This window comes from Geotrypetes seraphini, chromosome 2 (assembly GCF_902459505.1).
Source record: "Geotrypetes seraphini chromosome 2, aGeoSer1.1, whole genome shotgun sequence".
NCBI lineage: Eukaryota > Metazoa > Chordata > Amphibia > Gymnophiona > Dermophiidae > Geotrypetes > Geotrypetes seraphini.
This window is the reverse complement of record NC_047085.1, coordinates 463165635-463183262: the sequence shown is the minus strand read 5'-3', so window position 1 is coordinate 463183262 and position 17628 is coordinate 463165635. Positions and strand designations below refer to the sequence as shown.

At 43.5% G+C, this 17628-nt stretch overlaps 1 protein-coding gene across 2 annotated transcripts in view; it reads right to left on the bottom strand.

The window, feature by feature from the left end:
* The window catches only part of ESYT2 (extended synaptotagmin 2), a 235104-nt gene that overhangs the window by 43014 nt on the left and 174462 nt on the right, over positions 1 to 17628 (bottom strand). The window contains exons 13-14 of one of the 2 annotated variants that reach the window (XM_033931591.1): positions 13868 to 13963; positions 5476 to 5538 (exon numbers count right to left, since the gene is read on the bottom strand). In XM_033931591.1, the coding sequence (XP_033787482.1) occupies positions 5476 to 5538; positions 13868 to 13963 (159 nt within the window). The remainder of the gene's footprint in view (positions 1 to 5475; positions 5539 to 13867; positions 13964 to 17628) is intronic. The other variant, XM_033931592.1, reaches the window with a different exon arrangement.

The following is a 17628-nucleotide window of genomic DNA, read 5'->3' as shown; positions in this document are numbered from 1 at the left end:
AAGTTATATGGATAGCTTTGAAAAGAGAAGATGGAACTTCTATCTACATGGGAGTTGTCTACAGACCTCCAACACAATTGGAGCAAATTGATAAAGATCTGGTTGCAGATATCCAGAAGTTGGGAAAGAAAGGGGAAGTACCATTGCTGTGTGATTTCAACCTGTCAAATGTGAATTGGAACGTTCCATCTGCGGAATTGGAAAGAAGCAGAGAGAGAATGGAGTCAGTCCAGAGGAAAGCTACTAAAATGGTGCGTGGTCTTTGTCATAAGGCGTATGGGGACAGACTTAAAGATTGCAATCTTTATACTTTGGAGGGAAGGCGGGAGAGGAGAGATATGATAGAGACGTTTAAATACCTACGTGATGTAAATGCGCATGAGTCGAGTCTCTTTCATTTGAAAGGAAGCTCTGGAATGAGAAGGCATAGGATGAAGTTAAGAGGTGATAGGCTCAGCAGTAATCTAAGAAAATACTTTTTTACAGAAAGGGTGGTAGATGTGTGAACTGTCTCCCGGAAGAGGTGGTGGAGACAGACTGTCCCCGAATTCAAGAAAGCCTGGGATAGGCACGTCAGATCTCTTAGAGAGAGGAAGAGATAATGGTTACTGTGGATGGGCAGACTGGATGGGCCATTTGGCCTTTAACTGCCATCGTGTTTCTATGGACACCTTTCAAAATGCTTTCATTAGGCAAATGATGACAGAACCCACGAGGGAAGAAATGATGCTGGATCTAGTGCTCACAAATGGGGAAAGTGTATCTAGCATCCAAGCTGGTGCCCACTTGGGCGGTAGTGATCATCAGTTTGGTATGATATAACAGCTAAAGTCCTAGATTTAAAATGTGCAGAATTAGGCAAAATGAGGGAGTACGTGATGAAAGAGCTGATAGGATAGGAGGATATAAGAAAAGTGGAAAAACAGTGCTCCAACCTGAAAGGAACAATAAAATTGAACAGGCACCAGCACCAGCAATGACCAACTCGCCTTTTTTGCGGCACACCTGGAATCTTGCTGCAGCATACAGTTTGCGATATACTGCTTTATCAAATATTCTGATGGGAATTTACAAGAAAACAGGTGACAGATATGTTTAAATACATGTTCAAGTTTAATTCAGTCTTCACTGAGAAACTATCAAATGAAATGCAAAGGACAACCTGGAAACAATCTGAATAAGGAATATTCCCTTCATTTTCAGACCGACTTCAATGTTAGCCATCTCCACTATGGTCACAGCTCATAAAGCACAAATATATGAATTTTATTAGCTGCTACCTAAATGTAATGTTGAAGGTCAAGAAAAAATATTTGTTCACTATGGTGAAACTAGAGTCAGATCTTTAAATCAGTCTTTATAGTTAAACCTCCTGTACAGAGCAGTCCAGTCTCCTGGGCTTTGCATTTCTCAGGTAAAGGCGTTTCTGAACTTCACTGGTGACCTGCTTTATGGAGGTTTAAATTCAAAATCCTTATTCAATTCTTGAGGGCCATACCTGGATATGCCCCTAGTTATCTAACATCAGCTCTGCTTAAATATATTCTTTTTATAGACATTAGGCTCTTTAGGGAATCACAGGCTTACCTGAGATCAGTATTCAGACATTTTCCATTGTGGAATTTTTTGCCTTCGCTCTTATGCCGATATTTAATATTTCAGAGAAAATTAAAACTTGTTTCTTCAGTTCAGTTCTTGAACTAGTGATTAGACTTTAGCTGTTTGAAGTTTGCTTGTTTCTCTAGCTTACGTATATTAGTATAATTTCACTTATTTCTAGTTTCTGACCCTATGTTTACTTTGTTCTTTGTTTAATTTGCTTGCTTTAATTCAAGGAGTCTGGAGTTGGCATTAGTGAAGAAGGGTACTAACAGAAGAGACTTTATCCAATGAACATAATTCCTGTGGAGGAGTATAAGAAGAGATAAGAGAGGAAAGATACTGAGGAGCTTTGGTAAGTCAGTAAGAGGAGTTTGAATCGTATGTGGCAATGGATAGAGAGCCAAAGGAGTTATTTGAGCAGAGGGATGATATGGGTATAACAACTCTGGTGGAATATAAGTTATGCAGTAGAATTTTGGACAGATTGAAGAAGAGAGAGGTGGTTATGAGGAAGACCAGTGAGAAGCAAGTTGCAGTAGTCAAGGTATGAGGTAATAAGGGCCTGGATAAGGGTTTTGGTGGTGTGCTCCAAGAGGAAGGGTCGGAATTTGGTGATATTATAGAACAAGAAGAGACAGGATTTGGCAGTCTGCTGGAGTTGTGAAGGAGAGAGGCATCAAAGATGACTGAGATTGCAAGCTAACGAGACAGGGAGGATGAGAGCACCATCCACTGAATTAGAGTGTGGAGGAAGAAGAGAGGAAAGGTGGTTTAGGCAGAAGGACAAGTAGCTTAGTCTTGGCCATATTCAGCTTTAAGTGGCTGTGGACATCCAGTAAGCGATGTCAGAAAGGATGTAAATGAAAATGTCTAGTAGGATGTAAATGAAATTGTCTTTTGCTCTGTAAGCAACCATTACAAGTTTTTTTTCAAACCAATGGAATCAAAATTTGGAACATACACCATTCATCACAATCTACAAAATGAATTTCTTGCCAAGACCAACATGGTTACTAGACCTCTACAACATAAATCATGAATCGTCACTTCAACTAAGCAGGATTGTAAGCATCTCTCTAATTATATTACCAACAAGCTAATTGCAAACAAGAGCATAATTCTCCAAAGTTATTTTTAATAGGGCTGCGATTAATGTGTTAAAAATTTAAAAAAACGTTAATAATTTTAACGCATTAAAATGTCTCTCATGACTCAACCCCCTCCCTGTTGTAGGACCAGCATCAGTGTACTCACTTTTCCTTCCTCAATCCCAGTCAGGGCTCTTCAGTATGCCAGTAGCGATTCCTACAAGCCTGATCTAAGGACTTCCTTCTGCCTAGGTCACTAAATGTGCATGTGCATATCAACTACCACTAGAGGATTGGAGGCAAGTTGTTCTTTGCAACTTTTGATTTTTCAGAAAAGTCCACCTGAATGTAAAACCACTTAGGCTATAAGAGGTATACAAATACTAAAAATAAAATAAATATAAACCAGCATCTGCCATGCTGCTACCTGCTGGCTAGTTGGAGGGATAGGACAAGACCTAGAATACTGCTAGAGTAACAGTGAGACCTCAGCCAATGACAGAAAGACTAGGTGAGCACATGACCGAGTACCTGCGATATGGGGTGGCACTAATAACTGTTGCTAGGGTAACCAAGCAAGACCACGGCCAATGAATGGAGGAAGTAAAGAGTGTGTGACTATACCTGCCGAATCTGTAACACTATAGAAAAAAACAACAAGCAGTGAGGCAATCTAGAATATAGGAACATCCCCCTAGGATAAGGGAAAATGGAGAATAATCTTTCCCCAGGACATGTGCGAGAAATTAAACGTCTCCTTTCCAGAATAAGGGAGAGTGAAGTATACCAATCCTCACCCAGCACAGAGGTGAAAGAACTTGGGCCTCTTCCTTACCACAGCATAGTCTTGTATTATGTAGAAATCCAAGGAAGCAGCAGAGGATTTGATTGGGGGGGGGGGGTGGAGAATGAGATGCTTTGGAGTGTTCAAGTCAGATTTCATGACAGCTAAACATTATTGGGTTTGGGGATATACTGTGTATAAATAAAATAAGGGATTGAGGGGATTGGGTCAAATCTCGTTGTTCGCTGCTTGTGCAGCTTTTCTTCCCTGATTGGATGGGAACTTGTGACACTTACTACTCTACTGTGCTTCGCACCACCTGCATGCATAGATTCGGTGTCTGACATGGACTGCTTTTCCTTTTGTCTATACTCTTCTGTATTGGTTGTAAGCTGTTTTTGCCTTGTTTATTTCTGCCTGTTCACTGATTCCTCAATAAATATATTTACAAAAAGAAAAGAAGGTGGCCCGAGTAGGAGGTTTGGGCAGTAGTTTTGAGTGAAGGTTTTTTGGTGGTTTAATTTGATAAGAGGCTGGTTATGAATGAGCTGGAAGCTGAAAGGAACAGAAGGAAACTGCTATTTAAAAACTCTTCCCACCCTCCCCCCCCCCAAAAAAAAAAAAGAGGATGAAAAAAAAGAGGATGGGTTAATGTTTGTGCAGTATAAAAGTGTTTATTCATTGACAGTCATGTGAAACCAATATTTTAACATATCACAGTATTTGTTTGCCAATAGGTGATAGCCACTACCAACTCCAGACTCTGTCCCTTCTATCTTACTGCACCATATTCCTGGAACAGACTGCCTGAGTCAATACATCAAGGTCCATCTCTAGCAGTATACAAATTACTTTTTCAAGGCTGCTTTCAACTCCTAACTCCCATTCACCATATGATACCTATAATTCTCTCTACAGGAAATTCCCCAACCCCCATCTGTCCTGTCTGCCTGTCCTAATTAGATTGTAAGCTCTTCTGAGAGGGGACTATCTATTACATGTTGAATGTACAGTGCTGAGTATGCCTATAGAAATGATAAATAGTAGTAGTAGTCACCTATCTCTGAAATGTCAGCCTTGCTGGTGTGTGACCATATCAAAGCCTTCAATATCTCTGTCCTGACATTTCATATCTCTCTAGTTGTATAAGTGACTACATAAAGTTTACATCCTCTAACCCTTATTGGTCCTGTTCATCTGTTTTGATTAGATTGTGTTTGATTAGATTGTAAGCTTTATTGAGCATCTTTAGTATGTAGCCCTGCGTACATCTGGCAGCACTACAGAAATTATAAGTAATAGTAGTAAGTTCCCGGAGCAGGCCTGTAGGAATCGCTGCCAGTAAGGTAAAATTTAAAGTGCTGTGGCAGGGGTTGAGGGAGGGAAAGGGAGAACACATATGAAGGATCTGCGGTGGCACAGGGAGGCAGGGGGAAAGAGAGGTGCTGATGCATGGGGGAGTTCTGGAAGTTGGAGAGAAGTAGGGGTTAGATCTGTATGGTGGGCTGGAGATTGAAGGGAGACAGGTGCTAGACCTGCAGAGGAGGAGGCTGGAAGGAAGAGAGACAGGTGCTGGACCTGCAGAGAAGGGTTTGGAGGGGAGAGAGGTGCCAGATCTGCAGTGGGCAGGTGGGAGGAGAGAGGTGTCATATTTTATTTTAAAATATTACATATTAATCACAATTAATCGCTACTGCACAATGCGATTAATCGCAATTAAAAATGTAATTTTCCTGCCTTCCTAATTTTTAATAATCACCACAAATATTTCAGCTTGTTTTGTTAACATTTGGAGCTTAGGCTCTTCTGTTTAATTCACCCCCGTCTACAATGTTAGTCATACAATTAATGAAGCTTGCGAGACTTGGTATATATCATCCAGCACAAACTAATACTTTTAGATGCCTCATGCTATTAGAATCTTTGGTACTTGCATTCAAAGTAAAGCAAACATATAGGCTTTGATTTGGTTATTGTAGATAGAGAAGCACATTACTTTACCTTCATAGCTTTCTGAACAGCTGTCTTCTTCAAGCCATCATAGTTAAACTCTAAGGGGTTATTCTTTTAGGAGCCAGGAGAGAAGGAACACATAAAGGATTAATAACTCATGCAATGATTCATTTCCATAGGGCCGTTAATGACTGATGGACTGAGAAGAGACATGCAAGCAAATGGTCTGCAAAGAAGACAAGGAAAACAAGAGGAGACTGCCAACAACCCCACTGCTCCCCCTCTACACAGAGTTCAATGCATTAGCGCCCCTCAGTTACTGTACAGGCCTCGGCTAACTTTGTCTGATGAAGTCCATTTGGGTTTCACATTACTACACTGCAAAGTCAGTCAGAATACATTTCAAACCCATTTACAAGGAACTTAAATGGGGCTGCTGGGGGGATTGACTGCATTGCCTATTTTTGTTCTAAGTTTATTGTAATGGAAACTTGGCAGCAATAGCCTTATTCAAGTTCATACTGCGAACTCTTGCAAACAAAAAAATTAAGCATTAGGCCATAAGCTACAAAACTGCAGCAAACTGTCCCTTACTTACGTTTTGCTAAGCAATCATTGAACTCCTGCGTTGATCTATTAAAGTAAACCTTATACAGTTACTTTATTCCAGTCAGAGCTCTACACAGCTAACATAATAAAATCCAGGGAAATTATTAATAAACTAGTTATTTAGCCCATTACATTAATAGGTGCTAGCAGCCCTTCTCCCTTACTTTTACCTCCCCTTTGTCCAGCAGCACCCTTTCCCTGCTCACTTTGTCTAGCAATAGCCCTTCACCCTTACTTTTACCTCTCCCCTGTCCAGCAGCACCCCATCCCTGAACCCCTGTCCAGCAGTAGGCCTTCTCCCTTACTTTTAACTCCCTCCTGTCCAGAAGGACCCCTTCCCTGCTTCCCCTGTCCAGCAGTAGTCCTTCTCCCTTCCTTTTACCTCCCCCATGTCCAGCAGCACCCCTTCCCTGCTTCCCCTGTCCAGCAGTAGCCCTTCTTCCTTTCTTTTACCCCCCCCTGTCCAGTAGGACCCCTTCTCCCTTATCTGCTCCCCCTATGCAACATCCGCTAGACTGGGTAGCCTCGTGGTTTTTGCTAGGCCGACCCGCCTCGCATTATCAAAGTGGGCCGGCCTAGCAAATGCCCCGTGGTTGCTTGATGAAACCGCGGCTGCTGCTGGTCTGGACTCGGGCTGGGGAAACCTCGCTAGTCCCTATCTGTGCACCTGGCAGCAATGCCTTGACCCATAGAGGCCTGAACATTTTCCGTTCGTCGAGGCACAGGCTGGTTGGGGTGTGGGATGGGAGAAGCCATCGCCGCGTATGCGCATGAGAACGGAGGCCGATAGAGAAACCGCTGTAGGGTCCTACTGCGCATGCAGGAGCATGGCACCACGGAGGCATGGAACACGGAGTTTGAAGTGCGCATGCGCACTAAGGGTTTTATTATAATGGATAATATAGTTTCAACTTTGATGATACTGAAAAATTGCACAAAGCAATAAAATGCAGCAGGATGCATGGATGTTGTAATCATGCACCGACACTATCTGAATACTCCATCATTCACACCACTTGCTGCTCGGTTAGCCCCAAGCTTAAACCCTGGAGGTGCCCATAATAAAGAAAAAAACCACTCACAAATAGTGTTGTATGGGGAGAGGAAGGGTTGTCACAAAAGGCTAATCCCGATTCTCCTCTGTTTTTTAAGAAGACACACCCTATCTTTCCCTTGTAGACACTCTTAAGATGGAAAAGGAAGTAGAAAGACAGAATGGAAGGGGTGCAGTTTAATTAATGTAAAAGCATGTGTATGACAAGAAGCTTAGCAGCAAAGTTAATGGAATGTTCATCAAGATAACACTTTAATAAAGCACTGCGTGGCTGCTATAACCTGCAGTGCAAGCTTGGGTTTTAACTTTTTTTGCAAGACATTCTGAGTTAAAATCAGTAAGCAGCTAAAAACCTTCAGGTGTAAATAAGTTTACAAAATAACATGTATAGTTTTTAGGCCATTATAAATTATGAGAATAAAGGAATCTAAGGAAAGCTCATGCACAAAGAGTTAATAATCTCTTTTGCAATTACTGAGATTCTTCCTGTCTTTTTATTTTTCTCACCTCCAATACTGCCTTTCATATACAGTATACTGGAACATCTTGACTAAAGGAACAGTCGTCTCAAATCTGCCTGACAGATTTCAAACTAGATCAGGGCAACTGGGGTATTGCCCCATGTGCTCTATTTCCTTGGGCTTCAAGCAACTGTTTCATATGGTGGTACCCTAAATGCAGCACTTTGGACTTTCACAACAAAATTCACATTTTTGACCAACTGACTTTCCTGCCTAAATTCAGATTGGTAGACTGCCCTGTTCCCAATCAGTTTAGTGAACCCACTATTTACAAAGTCAAATTGTAGACTTCAGAGCATACCCTGAAGAAAGCCACAGCATGGTGGCTGAAACGTCAGTTATTCTACCTGAAAAACGCATCGAGACCCAGAAACCTGCAATAAGTGCAGCACTATCTAGTTCTGATGCTGCATCCCTTGGGGACTAGCAGCTAAGGAGCTCATAATTTAAAAAAAAAAAAAAAAAAATCCAAAAAGTGGCCTAAATTGGTACTTGGACGATCAAAAAGCCAGATCGTCCAAGCACCGAAAATTAAAGCTGGTTTTAGATGTATCTAACACCAGCTTAGGCTTTTCCCCTGCCTCTAAACGCCTAAAGCAAAAAGAGGCGTTCTTAGAGGAGGGGAAAGGGCAGGAGGTGGGCTGACCTAGACTTAGTCGTACAGTAAGTATAACCAAAACCTTAAACAGGTTGCCTAGTAAGAACTTATACTTTTTGACTTAGACCAAGTCAAAAGAGGTATAAGTGCCAAAAAGGGGCAACCTGCCCACCTCCCCACCGCAACGATCGCGGCAGGAGAGATGCCTCATCTCCCCTGCCATGATCGCGATCCTCCCCCAAACTGCTGCAATTAGCGGCAGTTCGGGGGATTGCGATCACGGCAGGAGAGATAGCCAATACCAGCAAGAGGGAGCCCAACCCCTCCTGCTGAGACACGACCCCCCACCCCCAAACCAATATCGGCAGGAGGGACCTAACCCCTCCTGCCGAGGTGTGACTCCCCCACCCCCCCTAAAATACAGGCAGGAAGGAACCTGGCCATCCTGCCCATGGCGCACCACCCCCGTGAATGCCCCCCGAGCCCCCGATTAGCCCCCTAACCCTCCGATCGCATCTCCTCCAACACCCCCCCTCCACTTACACTTAGTTGGCCGGGCGGACAGGTCCCAAGCCCTTCCGCCCGGCAGGCCTGCCTGGTTGGCCCAGGCTTTAACGCCCCTCCTGTGGGCGGGGCCTTAGGCGCCTGGCCCAATCAGGCCTTAAGGCCCGCCATTTAGAGGATGGCCGGCCTACCGGGTGGACGGGCTTGGGACCCGGAGGAGGGTGCTAGGGAGTCTCAGGGTTCAGGGAGGTGCGATCGGGGGGGGGACGTTCATGGGGCAGGGGATCACCGTGGGCAGGAGGGCCTGGGATCCCTCCTGTCTATATTTTAGGGGGGTGGGGGAGTCACACCTCGGCAGGAGGGGTTGGGCTCCCTCCTGCTGGTATTGGTTCAAGGGTGGGGGGGTCAAATCTCAGCAGGAGGGGTTGGGCTCCCTCCTACCAGTATTGGTTCAGGGGTGGGGGAGTCGCATCTCGGCAGGAGGGGTTTGGCTCCCTCCTGCCTGTATTGGTTTGGGGGTCTCAATTGCGACAGGAGAGATTGGGCATCTCTCCTGCCGCGATCGTGATCACCCCTCCCCCCGAACTGCGGGTCGCAGCAGTTCGGGGATGGGGGCGATCGCAGCAGGGGAGATAAACCATCTCTCCTGTCACCATCGTTGCTGGGGTGGATTCTATAACCGGTGTTTGACAGACGCCGGTTACAGAATCCAGCTTTTAGGCGAAGGACTGGCCCCTCCCTCACCTAAAAGGTCTTGTTTTGGGCGTTTGGGACTTAGGCTATTTTTTGTTGTAAGTTTAGACGTAGTGGTTATCTGGGCGTTTAAACTGCTGAACGTAGAGGTAGGCCAATCTCAAAAAAATACCTCATTTTGGACATTTTTTTTTGAGAATGGACATTTTCCCTGCTGCTACTTTCAGCGTTTAGGGCCTTAGGCTAAAAGGGGACTTAGACGTATTTTTAAATTATGCCCCTCCACGTGAATTTCAGGATATCCACAATGAATACAAGAGTTAAACGTGCTTGCAATTAAGAAATGCAAATCTATCTTCATGAATATTCATTGTGTATAACTTTAAAACATGACTGCCTGGTGGTCCTCCCAGACAGTGGTGTAGTGGGGATGAACAGTGCTCCTCTCCTGCGTGCGTGCCCCTTTCCTGTACCTTTTTATCTTCGGTGCGAGCGGCTGGCTGCTCATGTCGGCTTTGGTGCTCTCTCTGACGTCACTTCCTAGGTGCGGGTAACTGAAGTGACGTCAGAGGGAACGCCGAAGCCGACGTGAGCAGCTACTTTGTGGCTGCTCGTGCCAAAGATAAAAAGGTACAGGGGGGAGGGGAGGGTGGTGCTCATGTGGCAGGAGGCGGAAAGCAGGAGGGGTGCCAGCGCCCTGAGGAAGACCACGCCCAGGGCGGTCCGCACCCCCCCCCCCCCATTACTACTCCACTGCTCCCAGAACAACTTTGGTTAACTGGCACATCTAGAGCATTATGCTTCAACTAGCTATTAGGAGTTTGCCGAGTCATTGCTAGGGAACTCTTATCCATGGAACTAGCAAGACGATTCTTTCCTCTGCGGCTTCAACAAACCTTACTACTACATTAAAACTTAATGCTACAGGACATTAACTGTTATTAAGGTAGACCTGCAGAAAGCTACATCGTATTTCTGAGGTTAAGTAGCATGGAATCTTGCTACTTTTGGGACCCTGCTGAGTACTTGGCCTGGACTTGCCGCTGTTGGAAACGGGATACCTGGTTAGATGGACCCTTGGTCTGACTCAGTTGTGCAACTCTTTATCTTACGTAAAGAGGTGAAATCCAGGAGGTCTTAAAATGACAGCTATTTGGAGAGGTAATTGAATGACTAGGAGTGGACTTCAGAGAAAGAAAAGCACTGAGTGTGAACTGGAAGAAGGGATTGAAGTGGTAGCCTGACACCACAACTGTGGCCAGCTAGGTGAGCTGTACGGGAGGTTCTAGATACTTCCTGCAGGAAATTTGTCCAAACCTTGCTTAAACCCACCTATATTAACTGCTTTTACTGTGTGCTCCAGCAAAGAATTCCAGAGCTTAACTATATATTAAACCCCAAATTTTGAATATGGCACCTTAAGTTGTGCACACACAACTTGTTTAACAAGCCTATTCGGCACTGATGGCTGGCAATTAACACCTTATAATTGATGCTAATTGTCACTAAATAAAAGTTACGCGCACAAGTTGGTAGGTAGCGCAGCCAGTTTTAGTGTGAGAATCTGGAAAAGGGGCACGGCCAGGGGAGGAGCATGGGCATTCCTGTAATTTATGTGTACTGTTATAGAATACACCCAATGCACACACAAGTTAGGCACATGTATTTAAGCCCACTTTTCCTTGGCCTAAATGGGTACACCTAAAAGTTATGAAGCACACTGACATTTAGCACTATTCTATAAGGTATACATACCTTTTATAGAATCGCACTAAGCACTGTTCTAGTCAGTACCAATATGGCCCAGTGTGAATATTTCCTTAAATATTTCCTATTTATCTGAAATGCGCTACCATGTAACTTCATGGAGTGACCCTTCATCTTTGTACTTTTTGAAAGAGTAAACAATGAATCCCACTTCATTCAGAATTTTATAGACCTCTGTCACATCTCCCCTCAGCAATCTTTTCTCCAAGCTGAAGAGCTTAACCTCTTTAACCTTTCCTGATATGAGAGCCACTCCATCCCCTTAATCATTTTGGTCACTTTCTTTCTCAATGATTTACATTTTTGGCTTTCCTTCTTCTTTGAACCACATTTCGCTTCCCTCATTCTTGAGGTCTTTAACATTCATGTCAAATTGCCTCTCTGAATCTTATGCTTCAAAGTTTCATATTCAACCTCCAGCTATGTTCTAAACACCCCTAAACACCAGCATGACCAACCACCTCAATTTTGTCTTGTTCTCCAGCTGCTCCTTCTCAAATTTTTCCATTTCTGTTCTTCTTCTGTCTGACCACTCTCTTACAACCAACAAATTTAGGAATTTTCAGTCTAGCAACCCTTGCACTCTCTTCACCTTTCCTCTCATTTAATGTGTTATCCAAATCTGTCAATGATGCAGTCTCTTCCTATAGCATTGTACTCTCTTCTGCTTTGGACACTTTCATTCTTCATGCTGTAAAGTGTACCAAACCCTTACAAGACCTTCATTCATGTACAGTATAATCTCGTTATAACGGACTCGCTTATAACGGAACCTTGCCTATAGCGGATGAGGTCCGCTGGTCCCGGCCAAGTGCCATTATAAACATACAGAAAATCATCGGATATAGCGGACTCGCATATAACGGACAACTATTTTGGTCCAGAAAGCCACTTTTAGCTCTAGTTTTCTTCGGCTATAATGGACATGCAGGCTCCGCCTACAAGGCGCGTGGCATGCCAGTGATATAGTATCAAAATGCAGCCCAGAAGAAAATGACAAGAGTATTTTTCTTTCCAGTACAGTACGACATAATGCTTTAGAACAGTGGTTCTCAACCCTGTCCTGGAGGACCACCAGGCCAATTGGGTTTTCAGGATAGCCCTAATGAATATGCATGGAGCGCATTTGCATGCCTGTCACCTCCATTATGCAAATCTCTCTCATGCATATTCATTAGGGCTAGCCTGAAAACCTGATTGGCCTAGTGGTCCTCCAGGATAGGGTTGGGAACCACTGCTTTAGAACATCTTTTAGTGTTCTGGTTTTGCAATCATTTCGTGCCATACCAATGTTGTGCTGAGTTTTGTTCTTGATGTTGCTTATATGGTTGTGCAGTGACTGTTGTTCATTGATTGAACGTTGTTTCAAGTTGATCTAAATAAAGTTTTTAAAAAATGCAACTCTGAATATAACAGACTCTGGATACAACGGACTGTTTTTCCAGGTCCCTTGAAGTCCATTATAATGAGATTATACTGTACCTACTTTGCAGAGCACCTTTGGCTAAAAGCCTCCATCCATGTTGATGTCATATTTCAGATTCTTGCTGATCTTCTTCCAAATTTGCTATTTCATTTGACAAACAAGAACACCACGTCCACTTGACAAACTTTCCTTCTTCCATTTGGAATGCAAAGTTCATGACCCAATCTGCCTCCACTTTGGATACTGTCTACAAAATCTGTGGAAAATACACTTAACTGTCAAGGCAAGCCCAAGATTGTGCCACTCTCGTTGAATTATCAGCCATTTGCCCCGGCCTGCCTAAACCTATTTATAATCTAGTAACTCCTCTCTTCCACCTCAGTTTCCTTCCCCCCTCCCGAAGAGGTGTCTGTTTCCCTTCCCCCAGGCATCCAGTATCTCTCCTCCAGGGTTTACTATCGCACCCTCTTCTCCTCTCCCTGCCGTTGTTGCCAGAGTTGAGCTGGTAGCCTATCCTATAGTAGAAGGCCTTTCAAAATCTGCGAGCGCGTGGAGCTGAAAGACCCACAACTGATAATGCCTTTGAAGGAATGCCATTGCCCCAGCGTTGTGTTGCCCTCCTCCTCCACTCAAGGCTTGCTGCCCTAGGTGGATGCCAAGTCCACCCAGTTGCTGGGCCAGCCCTGTTAGCTCTCTATTTACTGTAACGTATCACTTTTAAATAAGCACTTACACAGGACACAGAAAAGCACAAGAAAACAATACAACATCAGAGATTTTTTAAAAAAGCAACGTATTAAGTGAGAAGTGCAAGAAGAGATTAAAAGACATTAAGAAAACAACCACCACCATGTTTATTCTAGCATGAATCTATTTTCTAGGAGAAATGCCCAGACACTCCTAGGTGCCTTTGCTGGCTAAGGGGAAGCTATCTGAGGTTGAACTCTTCATATTTACTTATGCACCAGTTTCCAATACAGCAGAAATGATTTTTGCCTCTAGCATTCTTTCTAAGGTGTGAGACAGGGAAGAGAATTCCTGTAGTATATTCATTGATAGCACCGAGTCAATCTATTAGGGCGAATTACAACTGTTCATCCTTGTGCCTCAAGCACTATATGATCAAAGCACTTTTTCAAGCACTACATTCCTTCTACCTGGAGCCTAAATACAAGAAGCTTCTACCCCAGCAAATTGATGACCCATTCCCAGGTCTCTCTGCATGCAGAGATATGAATGAGACACCGCATCAGCTTTTTACTACTTACTGGCAAATTTCTTGCTGAATCTAAAAAGATGATAAGCACTGCTGAGGAAAGGCCCTCGTCAGCTTGGTCTTTGTCAGCCTTAATGCTTGCTAACACCTACAAAAAAAAATATTATCATGTGTTGAGTTGCAATACATAAGTAAATCTGAATGCCTCTATTCAATATTTAGCATGCTTTCCAAAGAAAATGCAATATATACTGTTATTTTGAATTTTTTTCTAGCAATCAGAGATGAACTTCCCAGCAATGATTACTATATTTTGGGTATCACATCTTCACAAGCATGCCTATTACCTTCAAAGTATCCCAAAATTCCAAAGAATATCTGTTACAGTACCATACACATCATCTATCATTATGAAGTGGTCACCGTGTCAAGCTCTGCCATGGAAGCAAACAGCCAGAAGGCATGAAACGGCTCTGGGAGGACCCTTGATACAGCTATGTTAGCAAAGTATGTCAGGGTCGGCTTCCCCAGACTGCGCAGTACAACAGTTTTAAGATAAGTACAACAGGTTCTTTGAACCATAAAATTTTTTTGTTATAATTGCTAAAAATAGTGTTAATTTCAAGATAAATATAAACAACACAATGTTAATATCATTAAATAATTTCATGGCCAATGAGGAAATATCCACGTAATTCTACCCGCTTTCATAAATAATTGAATGATGAGTGGTGGCGCCGAGTTCATGGTAAACGCTGAAGACATTATAAGCATACCGTATTTTTCATTCCATAAGACGCCCTTCTTTCCTCAAAAAAAGTGGGTGGAAATAAGGGTGTGTCTTATGGAGTGAATACCCACCCACTCAGTACCTTATTTTAATTCCTCTGGCATGCAGGCACGCTCTAGCAGGCAGGCTCCGTAGCTTCCGTTCTTGAAGGCCACAACCCTGTTACCGAACAAAGGAATCGCTCTTTACCGGGGAGGAGGGCTAGGGGAAAAGGTGACCAATCAGAAGCGCTATTGAAAACGCAACAACAACAAAAAAAATCAACGAAGAAAGGGAGCCCGGCTGGAGCGTCGCCCCGTCACCGACCAATGGAATCGCTCTTTACTGGGGAGGAGGACTAGGGGAAAAGATGACCAATCAAAAGCGCTTCTTGAAAATGCAGAAAAAACCCACAAACAAACGAAGAAAGTGAGCCTGGCCAGAGCGTTGCTCTACTTGAGTAACCGCTGTCACAGGGAGATTGTGGAGTGCTGGAAGATGGCTGCAGAGACCCCTTGGGACCTCTGCAAGCAACAAGAAAAGCAGCTGCCAAGAGTTGAAGGGCCCCTCCTTTGTAGTTGGGAGAAATGGTAGAAACCGTCAGGCTTTAGGAGAGAGAGTTCACCATCACACATTCAGACTCCAAGGATGGATTGAAAATAAAAACTGTTACATCGCCATGTGTTGATGGAAAGTGCAAAAAAAAAAAAAAAAAAAAAGATTATCCCTTTTAAGTAAAGAGGTATCCGACGTTATTTAACATACCCCGACTTCCACAGCAGAAAGAAAATGGTGATGGTTATACATGTCCTTGGAAAAAATATTGCTTGTTCGGTAACATTTTTGAGCAGAGAACATCTAAAAAAATAATCCCGTATGTAACAGTACTAATAAATACTCTAGCAAAGCTGGTTTAAAAGTTCTCAGCCAACACAAATTTACAAGTGCAGAACCTAGCAAGGAGTGTGGGGTTAGGTGCAGAGCCTGGCAGGGAGAATTTGGTTCAGAATGTTTTTTTCTTGTTTTCCTCCTCTAAATCTATCTTATGGCCAGGTGTGTCTTATGGAGCGAAAAATACGGTATATTGTGAGCACATAGGGCCAAGTTCTGTAAAGGACATCTAACTTTAGGCGTTCTTACAATGTGGATGTCCATCATCTTAGGCATTCAAATAAAGTGGATAATAAGTCCAATTAATGACTTTAACAAGCATTAATTGGAACTTAGACGTCTAAACACTGGATGCAATTCTACAAATAGATATCCACAATTTTGTGGACTCCCATCAGAAAAAGCTGTGCCTAAAAATAGGCGTGGGAGTGGCTGTGATTTCGACATCCATTTACAGAATCACATGCTGCTCAGCGCCCAAATGCATCTACCTAAAATGTAGGTGTTGCAAAACCAGGTCTACTTTTGAACATGAGCTCGGAGAGAGCGAGAACTCTAAGGCCTTGAGCATGCGCAGATGCTCAAGGCCCAGCAAAAAGAAGACAGCAGGACTTTGGGCACCGGTACCGGCATGTCCTGTGCATTGGTGCCGGTGCCAGATGGGGGTAAGCAATCTGTTCGGGTGGGTGGATGGGTGCGTGGGGGATGCCAGATCGTGGGGGTGTGTGTGTGACACGAGTGGAGGGATGGCGGATCACGCGGGGGGGCCTTCGTGAGCGGGGGAGCAATGTCGATTCTCGGGGGTAGAGCAGCGCCGCTGGCCTCGGGGAGTGGATGGGAATGTATCAAGCGAGTTTCCCTTAGTTCCTATGGGGAAACTCGCTTTGATATTTGAGTACTTTGGTTTACGAGCATGCTTCTGGAACGAATTATGCTCGTAAACCAAGGTTCCACTGTATATTGCATACTAAACCTCATTTACAAAAGGTTAAGAATATCCAAGTTTTATTTAAAAATTGATAAAACACTTATAAGCTCAAATAAAATTTTCTAAATGATGTACATTAATAAAAATACACAAATAGGAACACATAATAGACAGACTTTCAACATCACAAAACTGGACAGTAGAGTAAAAGGGAAGAACTACAATTCTATAAGAAAAGAACGAGCAGTGGGAAAAACATAAAAAGATATACACTTCTCTCACATTGGCTGTAGTTCAGAGCTAGTGGACGTGCCTGATGCACAATCTTGACATCATTGTGACATCATCAAGATGCACCTAGATGACAGAATGTCACTACAAAATAATAGGAAACCTGTCTAAGCAAAAGGTCCTGTAGCTCAGTGGTTAAAGGCACTGTTTCCATCTTCCACAAGACATGGGTTCAAATTCCAAGTATGATCAGACACCCCAGCACATATTCTTATTTTTTTTTAGTGGCATCGTGCTATCTAGGTGCATCCTGATGATGTCACAATGATGCCAAGATTGTGCATCAGGCACGTCCACTAGCTCTGAACTACAGCCATTGTGTGAGTAGTGTATTTCTTTTTATGTTCTTAACCTTATATATATATATATATATATTTATTTTTTTAAGTGCTTTGCTTGAGTAATGCATTATTAAACATATTTTGACCTTAATATCAACTTGGAGTCCTCTTTAGCCCCCAAAGTAGAAGCTTTAGTATGCAATATATATTTTTTTTCATGTGCTTTGCTTGAGTAATGTATTATTAAACATCTTTTTCTATTATCATCAAATAGGAGTCCTCTTTACCTCCAAAATAGTTTAGTATGCAATACTCATATACAGTGGTACCTTGGTTTACGAGCATAATTCGTTCCAGAAGCATGCTCGTAAACCAAAATACTCGTATATTAAAGCGAGTTTCCCCATAGGAAATAATGGAAACTCGTTTTGATACATTCCCCTCCCGCCCCGCTCGCAAAGGCCCCCCCCCCCGCGTGAATCTGCACCCTCCCCTCCGCACGAACCGGCACCCCCCGCCTGAACAACTTGAACTTACCCCCTGTCTGGCACCGGCATGCAGCCAACAGGACGTGCCGGTGCCGCTTGAAGATCTTCCTGCCTCTGCCGGGCCTTGAGTATGCATCTGCGCATGCTCAAGGCCTTCTAATTCTC